This window comes from Barbus barbus (assembly GCF_936440315.1).
Source record: "Barbus barbus genome assembly, chromosome: 8".
Lineage (NCBI taxonomy): Eukaryota > Metazoa > Chordata > Actinopteri > Cypriniformes > Cyprinidae > Barbus > Barbus barbus.
In genome coordinates, this window is record NC_136736.1 from 1,632,719 (window position 1) to 1,657,231 (window position 24,513).

The following is a 24,513-nucleotide window of genomic DNA, read 5'->3' on the forward strand; positions in this document are numbered from 1 at the left end:
AAGTGAAGTTATTTGACCTAAAACAATCAATTGCATAAGTATTCACCCCCTTGTGCCAGTGTATGCATCTCTGGCGTTGAACATCTGGTGATTCTTCTTTGCAGAACATCTCAGAAGAACAAGCTCAGTCAGGTTTCTGCAGTCGTATTTAGATCCACTAATAAAACATGAACTCGACTGATGTCTGAACTGAGTTGAACACTCAAACATCACTGTTTTAAAGTTGTCCCTGCATATATTTGGCTTGATGTATCAGCATCCAGCTGGAAAGCAATTCTTCTCTAGGTTCCAGGTGTCTTGGAGACTCCGTAAATTTTTCCTGCATTCATCTCTCATACGCCTGTAAACGTCCCACAGCACGACGCACCACTATCCTCGTGCTTCACGGTTAGATGCCGTGTTTCTGATGATGTGCAGTATTTTGTTCACGCCAAACATGCCGTTTCATCTAATGGCCAGAAAGCTCAGCTTTGGTGTGATCCGAGCGCAGAAGCTTGTCCCAGCTGAATGCAGAGGCTTTCAGATGCCGCCTGGCAAACTGGAGCTCAGATGTCATATGACATTTAACACTGGCCTTCCGTCTGTCGTTGTTTTCACGCCGTGTGAAGCTCTAGGCGTCAGTTGTTGTTGTTGTTGTACAATCACAGCTAGTGAAGTCTGCAGCTCTTTCAGAGTCAATTATCACCATCTTTTCAATGCACTTGCTCCTTGAGGATAAAATAGCTATTTTAATTATGAAATTAATTACTGCACGGTATAGTCATTGACTTATACATATTCTTGTTTTCATCCTCTGCTTTGTGCTTTCCAATTACATTTTTAATTTAGAATTGCTAGGGTGTTTTTTGTTTTTTCATGTGCCATGTGAGTTCTGCCATGATACTGGATGACCAGTTTGTGTGTGTGTGTAATTTAATTATTACTTTTATGAATTTAAATATAATAAAGTAATTACAATATTATAATACAGTGTTTTATATATATATATATATATATATATATATATATATATATATATACACACATATGTAATAATATTGTACCTATTATTTCATGAGTGTGTATATATACACACAATATTCATTTAATAATTATTTTCATATATATACACGCGCACACACACACACACACATTTATTTATAAATATATCAATATAAACAAATAATAAATAAATACAAATATTAAAATAAACAATACTATTGAAATATAATAAAATATTCTGTTGTATAAACATTCTGCATTAAACGCATCACGATGGAGCAGCAGTGAAGACATTCACATTAAACCACCGCACACATCTGACGGTTCACAGCGCAGCTGATTTACGTGCTCTTTATATTCTGTGTCAATGGCCCTAATCGCTTTTGAAAACGGCACTTGAGTTCCTCCAAATCAATAAGAGTTTACTTCCAGATGATTCATTTATCTATTACACGTAATGAGAGTATTTAAAAAGCAATGAACGGAAGAGGCTCAGCACACAGTCCATTTCAGATCTAGCCTTAATTCAGCCTATTACTAAAACCATTACACACACACACACTAACAATAACTAAATGGTATTTCCAGTCAGCACTTGCTTTTTGGTTATTAAGCTGTATTTTATTACAGCTGTTAAAGGCACAATTAAAGGCTCATGTCTGTGTGAATTTTATTATTTTATTTTTTTCACCCTATTTTCTGATCCAACAGGTGAAAATGTGTGTTGAACCACAAAAATAACAGCACAGCAATCTCTTCAACAGCACACAATTTGAGGAATGATGTCTGAATCACAAACACACGATTAACATTAAGACTCTTTAAGAAAGCTTGAGGTTTTAGTAGCAGCGCTAATTAAATCAATCATTAACATGGTAAACACCGACAGTGAGTAAATGCAAACTGCTCAGCCGGGATGGCAGAGATCCTCACACTAATCTAAGATGAATTAGCGAGCAGAAACCGTTATTTCCCATAATGCCGTGCACACAGGGTTTCCGTCTGAATGAATGCGCATCTGCAGAATGTGTGTTCCTCCTGGAGGCTCAAAACTTCTGATCCTTTCAGCCCCTCAACATCGTATCTCTCCTCCCTCCATTTATCTTTTTTCTTCAACTGTGAAAGGTCAAATCAGACGAGAGGTGACATTGTTTTACAGGTTTACCACAGAGAGAAAGAGAGAAAGAACATGGGTAAGAAATTGAAGGAAGAATGTGAGGGACATGTGTCTTGCTCAGAGGTTTCTCTTCCATGGCTCACGAGACTTCATGCAGTTTCTCAGTTGTGTTTCTTGTATAGAAAGCATTCACTCAATTTCAGTGTTTCTCCTACAGGTTCAGATTATAGTAACTGTCACGTTTGTGTGTGTGTGTGTGTGTGTGTAGGAACAACCTCATGAAGATGAAAGTAAGAGCGAGATTTAATAACAAAAGAACTCACATGCAGGGAATAACACGCTTTACCATAAACGAGAACTGAGGGCTTATAAGAAGGGACCAAACAAAGGAACTGATGAGATTTAAATCATTTATTTAAATCATTTAAATAAAATGTAATTGGAAAGGAAACAATGAAAGAGGAAAAAAATAGGGAGACTCTTAAATTATGAATATTTTACTGCTATTTCAGCCCGATCTCATACATATTATACGAAGTGGCTAAACTGAACAAAATCGTATAACCTCACTCGTACAAATTCATACAATTTTTGCCAAATCATACCCATTTTACGAGTTGCACAATTCATATGAATTTGTACGAATGACAAACTTACCCGCCACTGGGGTTTAGACAAATCGTACAAAATCGTACGAATTAGCCACCTCGTAAAATATGTGGTGAGATAGCGTTGGCTATTTTATGAATAAAATGAAATCCTTAAAGTAAAACAATTATAATCTGATTCTGAGTATTTTTAAATGTAATGTAATCCAGTTACAAGTACTCAATTTTTGGAATCCAGATTACATGTAATCCGTTACTACCCAGCAGGAAAAGTAATAGAAGTTTTAATTGCTTTTCTGTGTGCAAATAAACGTTCTTCATCGTAGGCCTGAAGTAAACACACACAGACGGATCTGGGAGCATCACGTCCAGCAGAGAGATTGGAACAGAATGGAATTTGAAACGTTTTAGCCAAAAAATGTTACCATGGTAAAGGTGTTTTTTGCAGAAACGTTTCAGATTTCGTTCCGTTCTCCGGCTTCGGAAAAACGGTATACTGTCGCGTGGAAGGAGACGTTGGACGGAGCTGATTTTTTCCATCAAAACACATTATTGTGATGTTTTCTGCTCTTGATGTGTGTGTGTGTGTGTAATGACATGGCATGTTACCAGAGGAATGTCAGTGTGGGAAAACTGAGAAGTAAATCTCTTCCGCTCCAAACGCTCCGCAGGGATTCGGACAAAATAGGAGTTTGCTCATAACACGCACTCGCTGTAGGAGTCTGTTCCTGACGATAATGATCATGGCCATTTCTGTGAGGAAAAAACAATGATGGAGGAACCAGTTTAATTCAGATGTTTAATTTATAACTCTCACAGTCTGAAAAACATCCACATCCATCTCAAGCAAACGCCCAGTGATAGATAATGACGCCTCAGGTGAAGAAATGACCTGAAGATCACTCAAACTAGCTAGAAACCGCACTGCAGCATCACGGTAGTGAATTCGGCCTGATTAAATGTTCTTCAGAAACGTGTGTTGTGTGTGTTTTCTGTAGGTGGTGTGATGATGAGCGAGTGATGAGCTGCCGTGAGGAATGTCCGTCTGTCTGATGCTGGTCCTCTTCATACTGACCGCAAACACTCAGGTGAAAACAACAATATTAGCATTTTTTAAAGGTTTTTAGTCTTTTCTACTCAGCAAGGATGCATTTATTTGATCAAAAATGACCTTACAAATCTGAAATATTATAATGATTTAAAATAGCTTTTTTCTGTGTTAATCTATTGTAAAATGTCATTTATTTCTGTGATCAAAGCTGTATTTTCAGCATCATTCAGTGCCACATGATCCTTTATAAATGACTAATATGCTGATTTACTGCACAAGAAACATTTCTGATTATTATCAATGTTGAAAACAGTTGTTCTGCACAATATTTCTGTGGAAACTGTCTTAAATTTTGAATTGATGAATAGAAAGTTTAAAAGGACAGCATTTATCTGAAATATAAATCTTTTGTAACATAATAAATGTCTCTTATGATCAATTTAATGCATTCTTGCTGAATAAAAATATTAATTTATATATATTTTTTTAATTTCTCTCTGACCCCAACATTTTGAATGCTAGTGAAGTCAAATTGTCTTGTTTTAAACAAAAACCTTACTAAATTTAGTTTGATTTATGCTTAAAATAATAACAAAGATATATTCTCTGAAAACTAGTCTTTGCTTCTGAAGTAATTGCATCTTGTATTGAGGATATGTTGTGTTTTCTACTGGAAAGCAAGATGAAAACGCTGATTATGAACATGTTGCAGTGTGTTTATCTCATGATAGTGTTCATCAGCATACACAGATCTAATAACCCTACTTTTCATTTATTCGGAGGTAAAATCAAACAAAAGCCTCAGGTTACCTTTAGGTCATTATATCACATCTGTGTGGAGAGTCATGTTGCGTTTCTTCATCTGACCCACACTAAAGCTTCAGTGCCTTCAGGTTTATTCCCTATGTTTGTTTGCCGTGACCTCAGAGAAGTTTTGGCTCGACTCATGTGAACTTTTCTCCTTTTGTGGACATCTTTATATGAGATGTGATCAGGTTTCTTCTGGGGAAGTAATTTGCCCGTTGAAGAAACAGATTTTTATTTAAGAAAGCATCATAAAATGAATTTCACCCTCTTAAAAGGATCTAATCTACTTTAACATCAAAGAGGTTTTACATCTTATGGGTCTGCACGATTAAAACGGCACAATTAGCGCGAGTCAGATCAGAAGAAAGAGGATATTTATCTGAAAGCACGGCTCAGGTACTTTTGAGCTGGTTATGAGGTGCGTGACCCGCGTTTAAGGAAGGATCTGATAAATGCAGAGAGTTCAACATGAATACCAATTAAAATCTTGGAGATTCTTTTTTTGAAGTCTCGTATCAACATCTCTGTGATTTTTTTTTATTTTATTTTATTTTTTAATGCTATCTTATGGTGAGAAAAATGTTTGATAATGATTCAGTGTGCATGTTAAGGAATAATCAATTAAAAAACTTTTAATGAAATGAGAAATACAGCTTTGGAAACAGGGTTATTATAGCGAACTATATATATATAGATAGATAGATAGATAGATAGATAGATAGATAGATAGATATATATATATATATATATATATATATATATATATATATATATATATATATATATATATATATATATATATATATATATATATATATATATATATATATATAACTATATATAAAAATTAAAATGACACGAAAACCACAACATAATTACTAAAACTGTAACAGAAAATGAAAACAGAAAATATAAAAATAAAAACTGGGGACTAACTGAAATAAATATTTTAAGCTGAAGTACTAAAATGATCAAAACAAACAAAAAGAATAAAAAAAAAAAATAACAACAACAACAATAATAACAACAATAATAATACTAATAATAATAAATAAAAAGCTAAATTAAAGATTACTACTACTATTATTATTATTATTATTATTATTTTAAAGAACAGCAACGAAGGACTAATAAAGAAGACAAAAGCACAGCAAAATTACCAAAACTTAAAATTAAATTAAATTTAGTAAAATAAAATAAAACTGAAAAATAACAAATAAAAGCTCATCATTTCAAAATATGAAAAAGTGCTATAAAATTATATAAACAATAGTAATATAACACTGAAGCAAACAAAACTATTATTATATTATATTATTATTTAGAATTTAATTGTGTTTATTTGTAGTTTTGTAGAAGTGGCTGTGATCCTGTAAATGTTCAGTGTGTTTAAGCTCATGTTTGAAGGGATGTGGTGTCTGTAGGTGTCTTCTGGAAAATCTCTGAAGCTGCTGCAGGAGCAATGGAGGATCTACACAAATGAGTGCATCCAGAGCTTCATCAGCACGCCGCCGACCGCAGGTCAGAGTCATGACTGCTGGGTAATGTGTGCAGTGTGTGGTACTTCAGCAGATGACGTGTCTCTGTGTGTTTCAGGTCCGGTGTGTAACAGGACGTTTGATCAGTACGTGTGTTGGCCCGATGGATCACCGGGCACCACGGTTAACGTGTCCTGCCCATGGTATCTGCCCTGGTACCGGAAAGGTAAAACAACAAAACGGAGTGCAATTTATTGTTTTCTGTCCAAATGAAATGCATGATAATGCTGAACTGACTGTGGCAAGACGATAAATGCAGCGCTTCAGGACACAGCTGCATCAGACAGAGAAATATACATAACACATGCAAGCGCTTTTAACTGCTTGAGATGGAATTGAGCATACGCTGTAAGCATTTACCTCTCAGACTGCTCTAATGCCTGCTTTCAGCCGACTGCTGCTCTCTGACCTGCAAACGCTGCATACAGATGTTATACAAGCCATATCGTAGTCATTTAAGACATGAAGCTTTTTAATGACAGACTCCACCAAACTACCGCTCAGCTTCAAGCTCTCAGACGCTCTTGAGAAAGCAGTTTACAGGAGTCGCACTTTAGAGCACCCTCTTTATTTTCCTCCTCACACTCTTCTCTGACTTACACCTAGAGAAATGTCCTTTGTCTCGATTAGACAGAGGAATGAAATCTCAGCTCTTAACCAGTCAGGCAGAAATCTGTCACCTAACCACCTACAGTATGAATAATTAACACGGAAGAACATAAGACTGCTGCCGTGTTAGAAAAGGACATGTTATTACATGGTTATTACAGTTGATAAAAGTTACTTGAAATAAACTCTCGCTGAAATAAAATAAACACTAACTGAAAATTAAAATAAAGTTGACCAAGTAACATATCTTATTTTTTATTTAGTTTAACTTAGTACACACATACTTGCATACATACTATACAGACTTTTTTTTTTTTAATTACAATAACCCATACAAATTACAAAAACACATACAATTACTAAAATCTAAAGTACATATCAAAGGAAAATGGAAAGTACAAGACTGAAAACAAATTAAAAATATATTTTTTTAAATATCTAAAATCTGCTAAAATAACTGTTTTTAAGGCAAGATGCGAATAAAACACATTTACCTGCACATTTTCATATTTTTTTATGAATATGGACATGATCTCCATTGTTATAGTAGTATTATTTATGTAGTATTTTAGTACTTACTTTTTGAATGAGATTTTACTGTTATGAGTTTATTTTAATTTCACTTTTAGACATTATATATTGTGACGAGTTGGCTGCCTCCCCCTTATTATCATCACCACCCCGTCCTGTATTCGCCGGCCTTCACCAGGCTCCTGACGGGAGTGGGTGTGTGAGAGAGGAGGGGCGCTGAAACAGCCAGGGCTGGCAGCGTTTGATGAGGAGCACCTGATCAGAATAGAGCCTCATCACCGCCGCTGTTTAAATGCCGAGCACGCCTCTCCTCGAGAGACCGGTTTCTTCCCCGTGCATCCAGGAAGGGAGCGTCGAGGAGGGACCGAGTTCCGCGAGACGGCTGACGGGCCAGGATGCCGGGCCATATAACCCCCGGAAGCGCCGCGGGACAAAGTAGGACGTAGCCGCTAAAAGAAGCCGCTGCCCCTCGCGCCCCGGACCCGAGAGGGGACCGCGTGCGACCACCGGACGCCGTCCCTTATCTTGACCCTTCCTTTCAGAACACTGCCCTCCTTCACAAACCCCGCAGCACGACGAGGACACCAGATCCTCTGTTTATGTTTGGACACTTTAACCCCTATTGGACACTTTATTTTATTATTTTGTTTAATAAAAGCCTCTCCGAGGCCTGACGCCACTCCCACTATATATATATCAGTGCCGTCAAACGATTAATCGCGATTAATCACATCCAAAATAAAAGTTTTTGTTTACATAATTTACATGTGTATTGTGTATATTTATGTATATATTAGTGTTGTCAAAATTAGCGCGTTAACACAGGCGATTAATTTTTTCAGTTTATCGTGTTAAAATGATTTAATGCCGTTAACGCAGGGGGCGGAGCCTAGGGTTGGCCACCCCACTCATAACTGCTAATTCTGTCTCTTGTTTCTTGACAAGAAGTGCATTTATTCAGTCGCAGAATGTCTTTATGAGCACATTAAACAGGCGTGCGTCAAACGAGTGCGGAAACAGTACTGTGCTCGCAGCGCGTGCTCTTCAATACACGCACAAAGGTGCTAGCGTGCGCATAGCCTGTATCATTTCATATCAAATCGCGAAAGAAAATACGAGCATGCAATGTCGTGATCAGTTAAGTCATGAAGTTACCAAAAAGGTGATTAAAGCTGCCATAAAACTGTGCATGCATGTAATTTGTTATATATGAGTTACACTAAGATCACGTCTCTGAAATGCTTTTCAAAACTGTCCAGGAGCATCCTAGCACTGTCTCCCTCATCTAACACACCTGATTCAACGGGTCCGACCTGAAATGGGTCAGAAAAGGTGATGAGAGTTGAGAGAAAATACGATGTGTGTGAGATCCGTGTCACGTTCAGCAGTGACAGCTCTTAAAGAAACAGCAGCCAAAACAACCTAATAACCAGCTGCTGTTTTGTATGCAAATATTGTTGTTTTAAAAAAATCTATGTAATGTTAATCTGCGAGTGTTTGTGTGTTTGAGCAGTTCACCAGGGGTTGGTTTACCGAGTGTGCGGTGCTGACGGCAGATGGGCTCATGGGAAAAACACCAGCGAGTGTGAGCAGGACGACCCTGGACAGGTGCGACGCGTGTTTAATGAAGTTTTTGAGCGATGCTGCTAACGCTCTGCTGACTCTTCTTTCTCTCTCTCTCTCTGTGTGTGTGTGTGAAGAAGCAGTACGGTCAGATCCTCAGTAAGTTCAGAGCCATGTACACCGTTGGATACTCACTGTCTCTGGCAGCACTGACTCTGGCGCTGGCCATCCTGATCAGCTTCAGGTAAACACAGCACCCAACAAACACAAGAACTGTAGCTCAGTGCTCACTGCAAATTACATGACGGAAACTGAAGCTAGTAACGAAATCCATTACATCACATAGTTTAGGCAATAGAAAATGTAATAATGTCGGATTACATTTTGATTACTTTTTGATTTGAATAATAATCTTGTATCGTATTGATATAAAAATACAAAGAGAAAGAAAGTATATAACATTCTTTATCAATAACATGTAGTGAATTAAACATGACGTTATTCCAGGGTTTCCTGAACTGGGGCTTTGCAAAGGAACTGTGGATGGTTTATGGAAAGATTATTTAAAAAATGTCATAAAATAAAAAAAAAATTAAGAAGTTAAATAAAAAAAAACTAAACACAAATATTGTATTTATTTATTTAAAGTATTATATTCTTAATTGTCAGTTTAATTAAAGCTGCCTGACTAGTGTCTGATCTCTATGTGTACTTCCACAAAACATAAGCATCTTTTCATTATCTTTTTTTAGAATCAAAAAGACAAAAATAAGAGTTAGTGAAAATCAATGAGTTATGAATCATTTACTGCCATTTTGTGAATATTATTCATCTAAATGAATCCTTACTGGTTGAATGATCTTCCTAATCCCATCCAGACAGCCGAAACAACTGAAAACTCATCTCTCCCGTGAACACTTAACGGCATCCAGCTGACTTTTAAAAAATAAAAAACATAAATAAAAAACACTTTTTTTGTCTGTATGCTTTCACTATTCCTACATTCCTCCTCCTTTCAGCTTGTACTGTTCTGGACGATGATGAATGGATGCACTTATGTTATTGCCTAATGATAAATCGCTTGTTGTATCCCTCATTTCTTTGGATAAAAGCTTCTGATAAATAAGTAAATGCAATCAATCAAAAGCCTATTAAGTAATCATGTAGTCAATAAAAAGTAACTGTAATCTGATTACAGGTGTTCTAAAATGTAATATCATCTAATTGCGAGTGTTTGATTTGTGCAATCTGATTACGTAATCTTCTGGTTTTCCCACAGGAAGCTGCACTGCATGAGGAACAACATCCACATGAATCTGTTCGGCTCCTTCATCCTGCGCGCCGTCTTCATCCTCGTCAAAGACGCGCTGCTGGATCAGATGAACAGCGCTCAGAGCGGCCCGCATCACTTCCAGGGGCAGCGCTGGGTCAGCGCTCAGGTACACATCACTCTTTACAGTGTGTTTGCAGGCAGGTCCAGCTGAATCCAGAGGAAAGCACAGGTGTGCTCAAGGATGCCTTGTTTACTTACTGTAAGCATCTCAGAGTCGTTCTGTAAACGGCATTGTTTCCTGGCAGACTGTTGACTTGCATTGTGTAAAGATGGCCAATCAGATCGGATCCTGCTGGTTTCCAGTATGCATCAGATTGGGGGCAGGCAATACTGTCCAAAATGTACTGTCCCCTCAAAATAACTCAACACACAGCCATTAATGTCTAAATTAGCTCCCGAGCAAATTTACACTGTTATACAAGCTGTACACTCACTACTTTACATTGTAGCAAAGTGTCATTTCTTCAGTGTTGTCACATGAAAAGATATAATAAAATATTTACAAAAATGTGAGGGGTGCACTAACTTCTGTGAGATACATTACATATACATACCAGATATCACCAATTTTTCTTAACAGTGATTATTAGGCAACTGGGAAATTAGAATAAATTCAATTAAATTCAATTCAATTACATTAAATTCAAATAAAATAAAATAAAACTGTAATTTTTGTGTTTCAGGTTGACATTTGAAGAATTTACATAATTTTTTAAGGTTGTTATTTTATTTCTTTCAGTTGCTTTCTAATCAATATTGTGGAAAATGCGTTGGTCTGATATATAATCTGGTATAAAATTATTGATATCTGTTATATGTAGTTTTAAGAATAGAATAGAATAAGGCTGCAGCTAATGATTGACAATTAGTTCAAGTAATCAAATGAAAAACTAAACCTCATGAGTTTTGTAAATAATTTGTATATTTTATGAATTACAAAACAAGTATCTATTATTAAAAACAGTTATTCCACATCCTGCTCAACATTGTGCTCTAAATAATATGCAATTTGAAGTCTGTGAAAAGAAATGTAGTGAATTTATTTATTTAGGCTATGCTATGGGCAATAAAATACACTGTCGATCCTTTTGATTATTGTTGATTATTGAATTTTATTGATTAGTTATTGCAGCCCATAAACATAATTCCATAAAAGTAATTCAACTTTGTAATATTATATAATTTTCCATCTGTTATATCGGTTTTGATAATAATGCAATATTATGATGCACTTCTTGCCCTATATGACATCAGACAGTATGTGATTGGTCGGTGGGCGTGTCATCCGAGGCTGAATTTGCATATTTGTGCATACACTCCTCAGACGGTGAGCGGTTGCCGTGCTGCGATGGTGATGATGCAGTACAGCGTCATGGCCAACAACTACTGGCTGCTGGTGGAGGGTCTGTATCTGCACAGCCTGCTGGTCATCACCGTCTTCTCCGAGAGGAACTACTTCTACATTTACCTCTGCATCGGCTGGGGTGCGTGAGCCTTCAGCTCGCAATCATGCAGAATTTTATCCTTTCAGAAGCTCTTTTGTCTGGGAGTGTTTTTCTAATAATTGAGGTCTGATCTGTTCAGATTTAGCACAAAGAAAGGCCATAAAACAACACTCATTTTCATGCTCACCGCGAGTCGTTTGAGGAAACGTTTGGCCCACACCGAGCCGTTTGAAGTGTTTCTGACGTTAGGTTCAGACGGCTGACTTTGAAGAAGTTTAAGAAGTTAGCTCAAAATCAGTAATGAGCTGAGGAAGCGTTTGATTGGCAGACTGACAGTCCGGTAACTTTGTCTCTCTTGTGTTGCAGGTGCACCGCTCATATTTGTGCTGCCGTGGATGACAGTCAAATACCTGTATGAAAATGAAGAGTATGTTTCCATTACTTTACCTTTGACTAACAATGGCTCCAAGAAGTGTTTGGACACCTGCATCACACTTAAAACTGTCATTGCAGTGTCTTTAAATCAGCTGGTGTTCTGTTGATTTTAGTGTTTTTTAATGGAATTCAAACTGAACTGATGTATTTTTGTCAAGGGTTGACTTCTTTATTTGGGTTTCTTAAAAATGCCACTTAGTTTCATATTTAGCATGTATTGCAGTGACATTCAGGTTTTATTTTGTGACTGAAATGTCCAAATACATTTTGGGGTTACTGTATATAAGCATGCATATTTTCCTGATTTATAAAAAGGTTTTTAGTAGATAACTTACACTGAAAAAAAAAAATACAATACTAAATTTGTTAGGGCAAGTGTTTGCAAATTTATTTTAGCTACATTTAAAAAAATAAAAATAAAATTATATATGTGTATATATATGTATGTTTGTGTGTGTGTGTAGATATATATATATATATATATATATATATATATATATATATATATATATATATATATATGTTGAAAGTTAGTCAACTAAATTTGTTTATTTAAATGTAGCTAAAATACATTGATTGCAACCACTTAATTTTTTTTTTGTAAATTCAATTAATCATTTTTTCAGTGTATGTTTTAGTGTTCATAACAGCAGGATTATTATTAACTCAAACTAAAACCATTAAAAAAATATTTATATTGCTTGAAATAAAATAAAATGTAAAAAATTAAGGATTATCTATATATATTACATATATAATGGAGATAAAATATTAAAAAATAAACTATATATATATATATATATATATATATATATGAATGATTTCTGTATATAATAATAATTGTAATAGAATAATTCTATATAATAATTGAACATATAATTATATTAAATATTCCACATCCTGCCCAGTTTTGTCCTCCTAACAATGTACGATTTGAAGCCTATCAAAGCAAATATAGTGAATTTAACCCTAAAATGCATCTGATACATGAAACCCTGCAGTAGCTGTACAGTAAATCCTGATGTGCTGACAGATATGGAATGAGTTTGAGTGGGATCGGCACAGATATAGGAGGATAAAAGCGTTGGACAGTAGGATTATTAGCTCTTTATGAGCCGTTCACATCTCTGATGTCCCCAAACGGTCATGTTCTGCAGGTGAAGAGAGTCATAAAGCGGCCCATTGCTCTTAAATAATAAACACTGATATGAGAAACTCTTACATGTGTCTGAACCGGTGTGATCTCTTTAGGGGGAGAGCGGGGTATGTTGTCACACTGAGCACCATACATCACAATGGTATAAATGTCATAGCAAATGAAAGAAGGACGTCTTGGGCACATATGTTGTATTCATTACATTTTCATATCTTATCTCATTACGGAGTTGTAGACTGTTGAATGGAGAATGTGCACTTGTGACAATTTGCCCCATCGGCGGGTAAGTTGTCACACTAGATTATCTAAAAATAAGAACACAACTACTTAATTGTGAATATAGATTTAAATTTTTAAATTGAAACCAGAACTGGAAATATAAACAATCATGCCTTGAGAATTTGGAAAAACTTTTTTTTTCAATCCAAACAATACACATTTCAGTCAAAACACATTAAGTGGCAAGACCACTTTACTTTAAACTCAGATGTTCTCTGGCTTGCACATAGCTCCATGATAACTGAATGGGATGCTGAAGATAACTCGCTTAACTTAACGTGTTTAACCTCTGAACAAAACAGATGCCCTGTGTCTTCAGAGTCACGATTCTGGCACACATAAATTGCCTGGCCTGAGGTGCAAGCATCATGGGCACATTTGTTGCATTTTACACATTTTACCCAGTTCTCTTTTGGACGACTGTTTGAAAATGGCTCCACACAGATGAGGCAGAAGCACTCTTCATCATCTGATGATGACTCTTGTATGATTTTTCTTCTTTAAGCTGCCTTGAAATTGCCAGAAATACATCTCTGTTGTAAGGTTGAACCCCAGCCACCCTAAAGCCAGCTTGAATGTTCAAGGGGATTGCAGTTCTATGTGTTTATTTGTAATGTCATTGAGACAACTTGCCCCAAACTGACATGTGTGCTAATGTTGGCTAAATCTCAAGCTAAAGTATCAAAAGACACGTTATTGTCTCCTCTATTTTGTGCAAAATAATCATTTTTAACATTCATACCTAACAAAGTTGTATTGCATAAAATCTTTGCAAATTTTTTAAGATGAAAAATAAGAAAATTGTGCTAACCTCAGATTAGAGCGCACTTGACCACATGTGAACAGGAAGTTGACTATAGAAGAAGTAGTCACACAAAGTGGCTATTTGATTTTTGCAATAGAGCCTCTAGTGTTGGAGTTATGAACAGTGTGACAACTTACCCCGCTCCCCCCCCTATTCATGGGTATTTGTGTTTGAAGGGCAGTTGGTTTTAGTCAGTGTATTGATGTAGACCTGACGAGCCTCGGGTGACTTTAGACACGCCCCCTCTCCCTCTGCACCAATCAGGTGGTCTAGTGATGATGATGAGTTGGCGGTTGAGTATAAAAGATTGTCTGAAGGCGCTGCTGTTTCTCTCTCATCACGTCTGTATTTGGTCTTTCTTCTTTCCTCCCTGCGGTAAAGCAGCGAATATCATTCCCTCTCTTTTATATGCCTTTCTGTTTATTGTTTGAGTTAAATTTGATTCTTCAGTGGCACTACATATTTCATAACCCACGGCTGAGTTTGTATAAGTTTCAGTTTCCTTTTGATTTTCTTCTTTGTTGTGGACTGCATTAATGGATTTATAAAAGTGCAAAATTTAAAGTAAAATTCCAAGTTTAGTGCAAATTAAGGTCGATTACAATTGAAAATGGTTGACTACTGGGCTGCTGGTGGATAATTTTTGAAAATTGTTGTGGCAAATTTTAGTTTCAATTAATGTTGACTTTCTCTTCTTTTCTTTGAAAAGCAAATGTGGTTTATAGTAAAGCACAATGGAAGTGAATGGGGAAGATCCATTAACCTACTCCGTAATAAGAATATAGCCAGGTGACATGAACAATGTGATAACATGATTTTAGTTTGATCATTTTTATGTGAAGTTAAATTCAACTTTGTTGCAATGATGATGCGATGTCATTAACCATAAAACATTTAAACAGATTTCAGCTAAATTACAGCTCAGATACACAAATAAGTTGATAAGTTGATTTATAAAACACATTTAAAAACAAATGCTTTACCTAAGTGATGTACAATCAAGAAAAATACTATAAATGCAGAAAAACTTAAATAATAACCAATTTACTAAAATTAAAAAAATAATAATAATAATAAGGGAAAAGTCAAATGGCGGAAAAAAATGCTAAAGTGTTGTACAATCAAGCAAAAAAAATAAAATGTTCAGATCATAACAGACTAAAAAAACAGTATAAAACTTCTATTATACGTCAAAATTATATTATTTTATGTTATTTCATATTTTATCAACATATCCCACGAATGCTGTTGGTAATAATGAATAGACATGAAGTTCTGCTGTACACAAATACTTTCACATGACTTCACGAACCATTGTGAATTCAGTCTAGTTTTGACGGACTTCTAAATAAATAAGTGCTGGTGAGGGATTATTGAACAACGCAGAGCTCAAACGCTTCCAGTCCTGCGTGTCTACAGAACATTCAGAACCATTTGTGAAGGTTTAGACTTTTATATCGGACACAAATGTATAAATAACTCTGAAAACTAATGAGATCACAGTTTGATCAGATGTGTGAGTGGGATTTATTAGAATTGGTTATAGGAAAAAAAATCAAATACCAAAGCAGATCATTGCCATGACAACCTTTAAGCTTCTTTTACTTAGACAATTAATAAGTGCTTGGTTTAGGAAAAACAGAAACACACTCACACACACACCTTCGAGTCAATATGAAATCCAAACTCACTCTGTTACTTGTTTCATGACTTACTGTGAACTATAATCTTTCATCAAAATACAATAAAACTCGCTTTACCTCTGGAAGGGCTTTCTTTCTCACTATACAATACATTTTTGATGGATTAAAGTCCGTCGCTTCAGATTTATGTTATTTCTCATTAGATGTGCTATTTTATTCTGAAATGTCGCATACTGTAACTGTATATTACGAATGGGCTGCGATAAGCTTTCCAGGTTGACTTTAAACACAAAATTGAATTCCTTGTGTCACCAGTGTTATGAAAAAATGAATGATGCATTAGGTTTTTAACAGTTTTCATGTTTAAATGGATGGATTATGATATTTTGCCATATGCAGATGCTGGGAAAGGAATATCAACATGGGCTATTGGTGGATCATCCGTTCTCCCATTCTGTTTGCGTATCTGGTAAGAGACTCACACACAGATTTAAGGCCTGTTATCATCCAGACGATGATGTTGTTCTGTTAAAAATGCACAATGATGTTACATCATCTCCCACTTTGAAAGGGTCATCAGATGCCCATTTTGATTCTTTAAATGTCCCATATTATACAACTTTCTGGAGTTTTATTTTAGGTTTTGATGTCCTTAAGACTATATATTTGCGGTATAAGTACCCAAAACCATCTCAATATATTTTTACAGCTCTTCTCTCATGAGCTCTGGTAAAAACAGGCCGCTTTGGCCTGCCTAATTAATATTCATGAGCCTCTCTTCTGATTGGCCTGTTGTTTTCTGAGTGACGCACGGCTAGGCCAAACACAGGTGCCTAGGATCATATAGGGCCAACGTCACAATTACATTTTTCTAAAAATTATATACATTGTAGTGATTAATTGTGGCTGGAATAATAATGTAGCTGTAAAAATAGTTGCCTGCTGAAATTGAAATGTATTTACATCTTCATCATGACTAGATAGACACTGTGAGATTGTGTTTACTATACATGCTGTGATCCACTCATAGTAACAGTCCTGTCAGATCATTCTTTGAGTGAGAGTGTAACGTTACAGGTCAGCCGATCTAGTTTCGTCTGTTAAAGTTAAACTTTTCGACATGTTTCCGTGTTGTTGTTCAGCAATGGCATGGACGCGATGCTGTCTGGGGGTTTGGCTAAAGGACGGTGGGCGGTGCTCGGGGTGGTGACTGAGTAGATCAGACGTCACATTTTTACGGAAGTCACAAGGAATCGTGAAAAAACAGCTACTTCATGCAGGCTGTGTGCACTTTACTGTGGACTGACTGATTTGAAACTTGTATGGTAGTTACATAGCCCCTAGACCTCAGTTATCATGAAAAAAGCCAGGGAATTTCAGTTTTGACAATATGGGACCTTCAAGGTCTTAATGAAATGAAAATGAATATTTTGGTTAAAATTTCTCAATGGTATTGTAAAAAAACACCTTTTTTAAACCTGTCAAAAACAGCTCTTGCCAGAGCACGCCATGTTTAGCATTTTCCTTTAATGTTAATGTTGGTTAGCCAGGAAAGTTTTCTTAAAATAAATAGAATGTTCTCTTTAGGTTAGGGGAACCTTCTGGGTAGGTTATAAAAATAAAACTTAAAAATAACCTGCAGGGAACGTTCTCTTTAGGTTATTAAAAAAAGAACCTACAGGGAAGATTCCTAGAACATTCTTATTTGGTTCCCAAAACAATAACCAAATGGGAACCAAATTTGAACATTAGGGGAAAGTTCTGTGTTTGTTGGGAAAGAACCACAGCCTCGAATGACAATAAAACTGTTCGTCACTCTTCTACGCAGAAGATCCTGTGTGTGTGTGTGTGTGTGTGTGTGTGTTGCATATGGATGGGCTGGAGCATTGAGATTCAAGCAGTCTCTAATATGATTCTGCATCCGCATGCTCATATTATCCGAGGACACGTTCATTCAGCGAGCGCCTCGGGCTCAGGAACGCTTTATGAACTCACTGAGCACACATCGACGCATAGAAAAATGCTCTGGGGGCTTTACAAAGTAAAAAAGACAATCACAACAGATATTGTGGTTCTACAGAAACTAAATGATTTATTTCACGAGTCCCATTTGTACAGCACTTGTGCCATGTTCTGATATAAAATCTCCTTCAGACACCAGACTTTTGAGCGATATGTGAATCTATGATTTCATTTCAGAAAAGAATTTGGAAAACAATGTTGATATAACTTGGCTAATGTATGATGCAGTCATTCAGTCATTTTTTTTTTTTTTTTTTTGCTGTTTTAGAGTATTTAAGCCTTCATTAGATCTGTGCATTCATGTTTTTTATATATTAAGTGTACATAAAAAAAAAGTTCAAAACAACAAATGATCAGCTGTTCAAAACTGAATTTACCAGATCTCAGTTGCATTTATCTTGTGTCTCGTGTTGTTTGAGCAGATGAATTCAACTCAATCAGAAACAAATGTAAGAGAAATCCATCAGTTTGATGGTACAACAGTGGTTTGTTTTACTCACTTATTGATTTGTGTGTATCACAATAATTCTTGTCAGGCTTGAGAAGTTTCACAGAACAGAATGGAAGCATTATAAAGTCAAAATAGAGAGATCCCATTAACATCTATGTGAGGATTGTGATAATACATTACGCTTTGACCTGCCATCATGTACGGTAATGAAACAGAGATATTGTGATCATTTGAATGACACACATCACATCAGTCCCAGAGATTATAACCTCTCTCTCTCTCTTTCTTTCCTTCTGGAATAGATTAATTTCATTATATTCATTCGTATAATAAAGATTCTGATGTCCAAGCTGAAGGCGCATCAGATGAGATACACTGACTACAAGTTCAGGTAAACACCGCCGTCTTTTTTTTCTTTTTCACGCAAGCAGAGCTCATGCTCTCATTAAGTGTGTTTCTCTCTCTCTTGTTCGTTCTCCTCAGGCTGGCCAAGTCTACGCTCACACTGATTCCTCTGCTGGGAATTCACGCCATCCTCTTCACCTTCGTCATCGATGAGTCCGTGCCGAAGGAGTCTCTTCTGAGGCTGATCCGCCTCTTCTACGACCTCCTGTTCAGCTCCTTCCAGGTCAGAGGGCAAAGGTCGCCCGCCCACCATCATCATCAGATCATATCCACCAGAGTGCTTAAAGAGATGCCCTCTGAATGGATTGTATCTGCTGTGAGATGATAGCAGATGGTTGAGGTTCATGTGTGTTGTTGTCTGTAATCATAGGGTCTGCTCGTGGCCATCCTTTACTGCTTCGTCAACAAAGAGGTGAGAGATATGTCTCTTTTTCGAAAAGCATTATTAAAATCACAGCTACACATGATCTATAGCATCTATAAGTAGCAGCTGTCAACTAGTTTTGCCTGTAAAACCCAGTTGTACATTGGACTTGATCAGTGACCTAAGACCATTGTTATTTTAGAATCAGTAGTATAGATTATATATTATATATTATATATATATATATATATATATATATATATATATATATATATATACACTGAACAAAATTATAAATGCAACACTATTGTTTTTGCCCCCATTTTTCATGAGCTGAACTCAAAGATCTAAGACTTTTTCTGTGTACACAAAAGGCCTGTTTCGCTCAAATATTGTTCACAAATCTGTCTAAATCTGTGTTAGTGAGCACTTCTCCTTTGCCGAGATAATCCATCCACCTAACAGGTGTGGCATATCAAGATCACTCTAAAATGTGCAGTTTTATCACACAGCACAATGCCACAGATGTCACAAGTCTTGAGGGAGCGTGCAATTGGCATGCTGACTGTAGGAATGTCCACCAGAGCTGTTGCCCGTGAATTGAATGTTCATTTCTCTACCATAAGCCATCTCTAAAGGCGTTTCAGAGAATTCGGCTGTACATCCAACCGGCCTCACAAACGCAGACCACGTGTAACCACACCAGCCCAGGACCTCCACATCCAGCATCTTCACCTCCAAGATCGTCTGAGACCAGACACCCGGACAGCTGCTGCAACAATCGGTTTGCATAACCAAAGAATTTCTGCACAAACTGTCAGAAACCGTCTCAGGGAAGCTCATCTGCATGCTCGTCGTCCTCATTGGGGTCTCGACTTGACTGTAGTTTGTCATCGTAACTGACTTGAGTGGGCTAATGCTCACACTCGATGGCGTCTGGCACTTTGGAGAGGTGTTCTCTTCACGGATGAATCACGGTTTTCACTGTACAGGGCAGATGGCAGACAGTGTGTATGGCGTCGTGTGGGTGAGCGGTTTGCTGATGTCAAAGTTGTGGATCGAGTGGCCCATGGTGGCGGTGGGGTTATGGTATGGGCAGGCGTATGCTATGGACAACAAACACAGGTGCATTTTATTGATGGCATTTTGAATACACAGAGATACCGTGACGAGATTCTGAGGCCCATTTTTGTGCCATTCATCCACGACCATCACCTAGGGTGACCAGACGTCCCGAAAAATTCGGGACAGTCCCGAAATCTAAGCTGCTGTCCCGAATCCCGAATCCCGCTCTAATTGTCCCGAAAATTATACTGAAGCAAAATCTTAAATAGTTATTGTCTGATAAAACAAAAAACTGTCCGTGGAGCGAGGTTGAGTCATCCTGCAGCCTGGCAACCAGCCCCCGCCGGCTGCTCATTGGCTGCAGCATCTTGTTTTTGTTTTTTTTAGATATACCGTAGGCGCGCATTAAGATATGCACTGATAAGCAAATTTTCATTCATGAAATTGACATGGCTGGTGTATGTAGGCTACTTATATTAATAAAAACATGATTGGTTCAGTCACTTTCGTTTGAAATTCATTATCTTTATTATTCATTATTCATTACCCCCGTCCCCCCCCCCCCCCCCCCCCCGTCCCGAATTTCAACCAATCTCATCTGGTCACCCTACCATCACCTCATGTTGCAGCATGATAATGCACGGCCCCATGTTGCAAGGATCTGTACATAATTCCTGGAACCAGTTCTTGCATGGCCAGCATACTCACCAGACATGTCACCCATTGAGCATGTTTGGGATGCTCTGGATCGGTGTATATGACAGCGTGTTCCAGTTCCTGCCAATATCCAGCAACTTCGCACAGCCATTGAAGAGGAGTGCACCAACATTCCACAGGCCACAATCAACAACCTGATCAACTCTATGCGAAGGAGATGTGTTGTACTGCGTGAGGCAAATGGTGGTCACACCAGATACTGACTGGTTTTTGGACCCCCCCAATACAGTAAAACTGCACATTTTAGAGTGGCCTTTTATTGTGGCCAGCGTAAGGCACACCTGTGCAATAATCATGCTGTCTAATCAGCATCTTGATTTGCCACACCTGTGAGGTGGATGGATTATCTCGGCAAAGGAGAAGTGCTCACTAACACAGATTTAGACAGATTTGTGAACAATATTTGAGAGAAATAGGCCTTTTGTGTACACAGAAAAAGTCTTAGATCTTTGAGTTCAGCTCATGAAAAATGGGGGCAAAAACAAAAGTGTTGCGTTTATAATTTTATTCAGTGTATGTGCATGTGTGTGTGTGTGTGTGTGTATATTTATTTAGTTAACATGTAATATTTATTTTATGGTTTCAGTTTTAGTAAAATATCATAAACTTGCCCAAAATAGCAGCAAAATTAAGAAAGAAAAATGTAATAGGCATTAACATAATAGGCAGTATATGAAAATGTATAATTTTAGAAAACCTAAAATTAATATAAAAAATTAAACTCCATGACAGAGGAAATTTGCACCAATATACAGTACTGAAATCATCCTTGTGGAGCCTTTCATGTTGAGCATGAACGTGCCCTTTTTTCATATTTATTGCATTTGATGCATTTTTCACCTTATTATTTAATTTTGGTCATATTGCTCTTGCTGTGAATAGTCCTGTGACTCAATAGTCTGTGTTTCTTCGGCTCTCCAGGTCCAAAGCGAAATGCTGAAGAAGTGGAAGAGATGGAAACTAGGCAAGGACATTGAGGAAGAGTGCCGTCACACCCACAGCCAGACGCCCCATGCCAAAAGTGGCAGCATGGCCCCGGCGATGACCCACGAATGCCCCGAAACCCCAGAGCTGGCGGCCATGGCATCGGCAGAGTCCCAGCGTCTGGTGACGGGCCTTCAGAACGGAGTGAGCTGGAACCGGGGCCACGCAAGCCTGCAGTTGACCTCCGAGCCACAGGAGGGCGCTAGTAACTGCAGCTCTCTGACAGAAGACATTTGTCTGGAAGAGCGTCCCCTCAACAGTGAGTGCTCAGCAGCGGTGACAGAAACCAACGTTTGAGGAACGTGACGCTGATGGCTGTTTTTAACACTAATGGATCGATGGAGATGATGTTACATTCCAGATATGGTCTTCATGTTTCCAAACAGGCCTCTATCATGAGAGAGCATGAAAATGTGGATCTAGTAACATTTAAAAACAAACAGCAGTTTTCTCCTGAGTTGGTAAATTACCAAATAGTATTATTTATTGGTGCCTTCTTATGGTGTGGGCACATTGCTGCTTGGCCAAATTTTGCAGCTGAAATCCAGTTATTGAAAGTGCTGGGGAAAGTTACTTATAAAAGTAATGCATTACAATATTGTGTTACTCCCTAATAAAGTAACTAATTGCATTAGTTATTTTTTGGAAAGTAATGTGTTAGGCTGTGCTGGGCTTGTTTGTTTGTTTTTATAATGAAAAAGGCCAATGCAAAAGCCCTTTTAAACCAAAAGTTAAATAAGCACGCTTCAGGCTAAAGGAAATGTAAATTCACATCTATACAACAGAAGGCACAGCTCAAACAAACCTTTCTGCTCTGCTGCCATTCTGGATTGCATGAAGAGTTGTTCAACACTTTTCAGCAATTAAAAAAAACTAAACACAAATATTTATCTAAAGTCATTTTTTCTTATTAGTACGGTTGAATTGGGTCATCGAAGGGCAGCTGATTAAATGCATTACAATACAGTACATGATATCTGTGTTATTTAACATTTAATTATTGCAGGTTTGCGACATATTCTGAGTTTGTGTTTCAAGGCTTTATTAATTTTGAGGAATACTGAATCTGTTTTTGTGTAAGTGTGATGAATAAATGCATGCTCAGATTTAGTCGAGAACTGGGTTACTTATTTGATAAAGTACCCAGATATGTTCTTGTAAATTAAAAAGTAATGCATTACTTTACTAGTTACTTGGGAAAAGTAATCCGAATGCGTAATTACAATTACTTGTAATGTGTCTTACCCCCAAAACTGGTAATAAAATAGGAATCCACATGAGTTTCATATGAGTGTGAAAAAATGTCACCTTATATTCAAGTAGGTCACATTAAAGGGATAGTTCACCCAAAAATGAAAATTTGATGTTTATCTGCTTACCCCAAGGGCATCTAAGATGTAGGTGACTTGGTTTCTTCAGTAGAACACAAAGATTTTTAACTCAAATCGTCATATAATGGCAGTCAATGGGACTCACGGCTTTGAGAGAAAAAAAAACATACACAGACAAAACCTAATTAAACCCTGTTGCTCGTGATGATGCATTGAGGTCTAAAGACACGAAACGATCAGTGTGTGCAAGAAACTGAACAGTATTTATATCGTTTTTACCTCTGATCCATCACACTGTCAATATATCCATCAGACATGGCAATGCTTTAGAAATATAAAACAAAAAATGTTCCTATACTGATTTTTATAGGTTGTTACCTCGGTTAATGTTACCACATAATCATATTAGACTGTAAAGAACTAACGATGCAAATATAATGATCAGAGCTCACAAACTATACATTTAGATCTAAATCTAACTAAATGTATGTATTTTGGATCATCTTAAATGATAAAAAAGAGCTTATTCATTGGATTTTTAATTAAAAAAGTTTCTGCCTTTAAGAAATTAATAAGCTTGTACTTTTGAGAAATCTGTTTCAAATGAGTACAACCAGTAGTCTAATAAAAATGGGTTTATTTTACGCTGAGCAGGTCTCCTCGTGGGGGCTGATCACCAGTGTTTGGGGAGTAACTAACATAGCAGAAGTACATAATTTAATTACACATGTTTTCCTCAGTAATTGTAACAGATTACTATTACATTTATTTTGTGATTAAAATTATATAAAAAAAAAAAATTACAAAGCGGGTTAAATCTGAATATTTACACACACACACACACACACACACACAGATTTGATTGATTTCTTCTCCAAATTGCATTGGCTGCTCTAAAATACGAGGCACCAATGTTTCAGGACTTTAGGACAAAGAATAGGACTTATTTAATAACTGTTTTATTTCCTATTTGGTTTTATGTATAGCCTTTTTTTAAGTTTGCTAGATGCCATTTTTTCCTTTGCAAAGATTTGAGTTCAAAAACAGTATCATAGCTATTAAACTATATGATAACACTTTACAATAAGGTTCATTATTTAACATTAGTTAACACAAGCTAAGAATGAACAATACTTCTACAGCATTTATTAATCTTAGTTAATTAATCTTTTCCACAATATACAGTACTGAAATACATCAACAAAAGATTTCAGAGAAATGATTTCACCTGCATTTTAAACACTTAAAAGCCTGTTTATTTTGCATTTTCTTT

At 36.8% G+C, this 24,513-nt stretch overlaps 1 protein-coding gene across 1 annotated transcript; it reads left to right on the forward strand.

Moving 5' to 3' along the window:
- Positions 1-3,743: 3,743 nt before the first annotated feature.
- LOC306873800 (glucagon receptor-like) lies at positions 3,744-22,206 on the forward strand (the record flags this gene model as incomplete). The annotated part of the gene is made up of 13 exons (XM_079423286.1): positions 3,744-3,794; positions 5,989-6,085; positions 6,161-6,268; positions 8,756-8,850; positions 8,943-9,049; positions 10,085-10,244; positions 11,463-11,622; positions 11,950-12,010; positions 16,301-16,370; positions 18,677-18,765; positions 18,858-19,002; positions 19,150-19,191; positions 21,847-22,206. The coding sequence occupies 13 exons, from the start codon at positions 3,744-3,746 to the stop codon at positions 22,204-22,206; spliced, it is 1,545 nt and encodes a 514-aa protein (XP_079279412.1).
- Between the last annotated feature and the right edge of the window lie 2,307 nt (positions 22,207-24,513).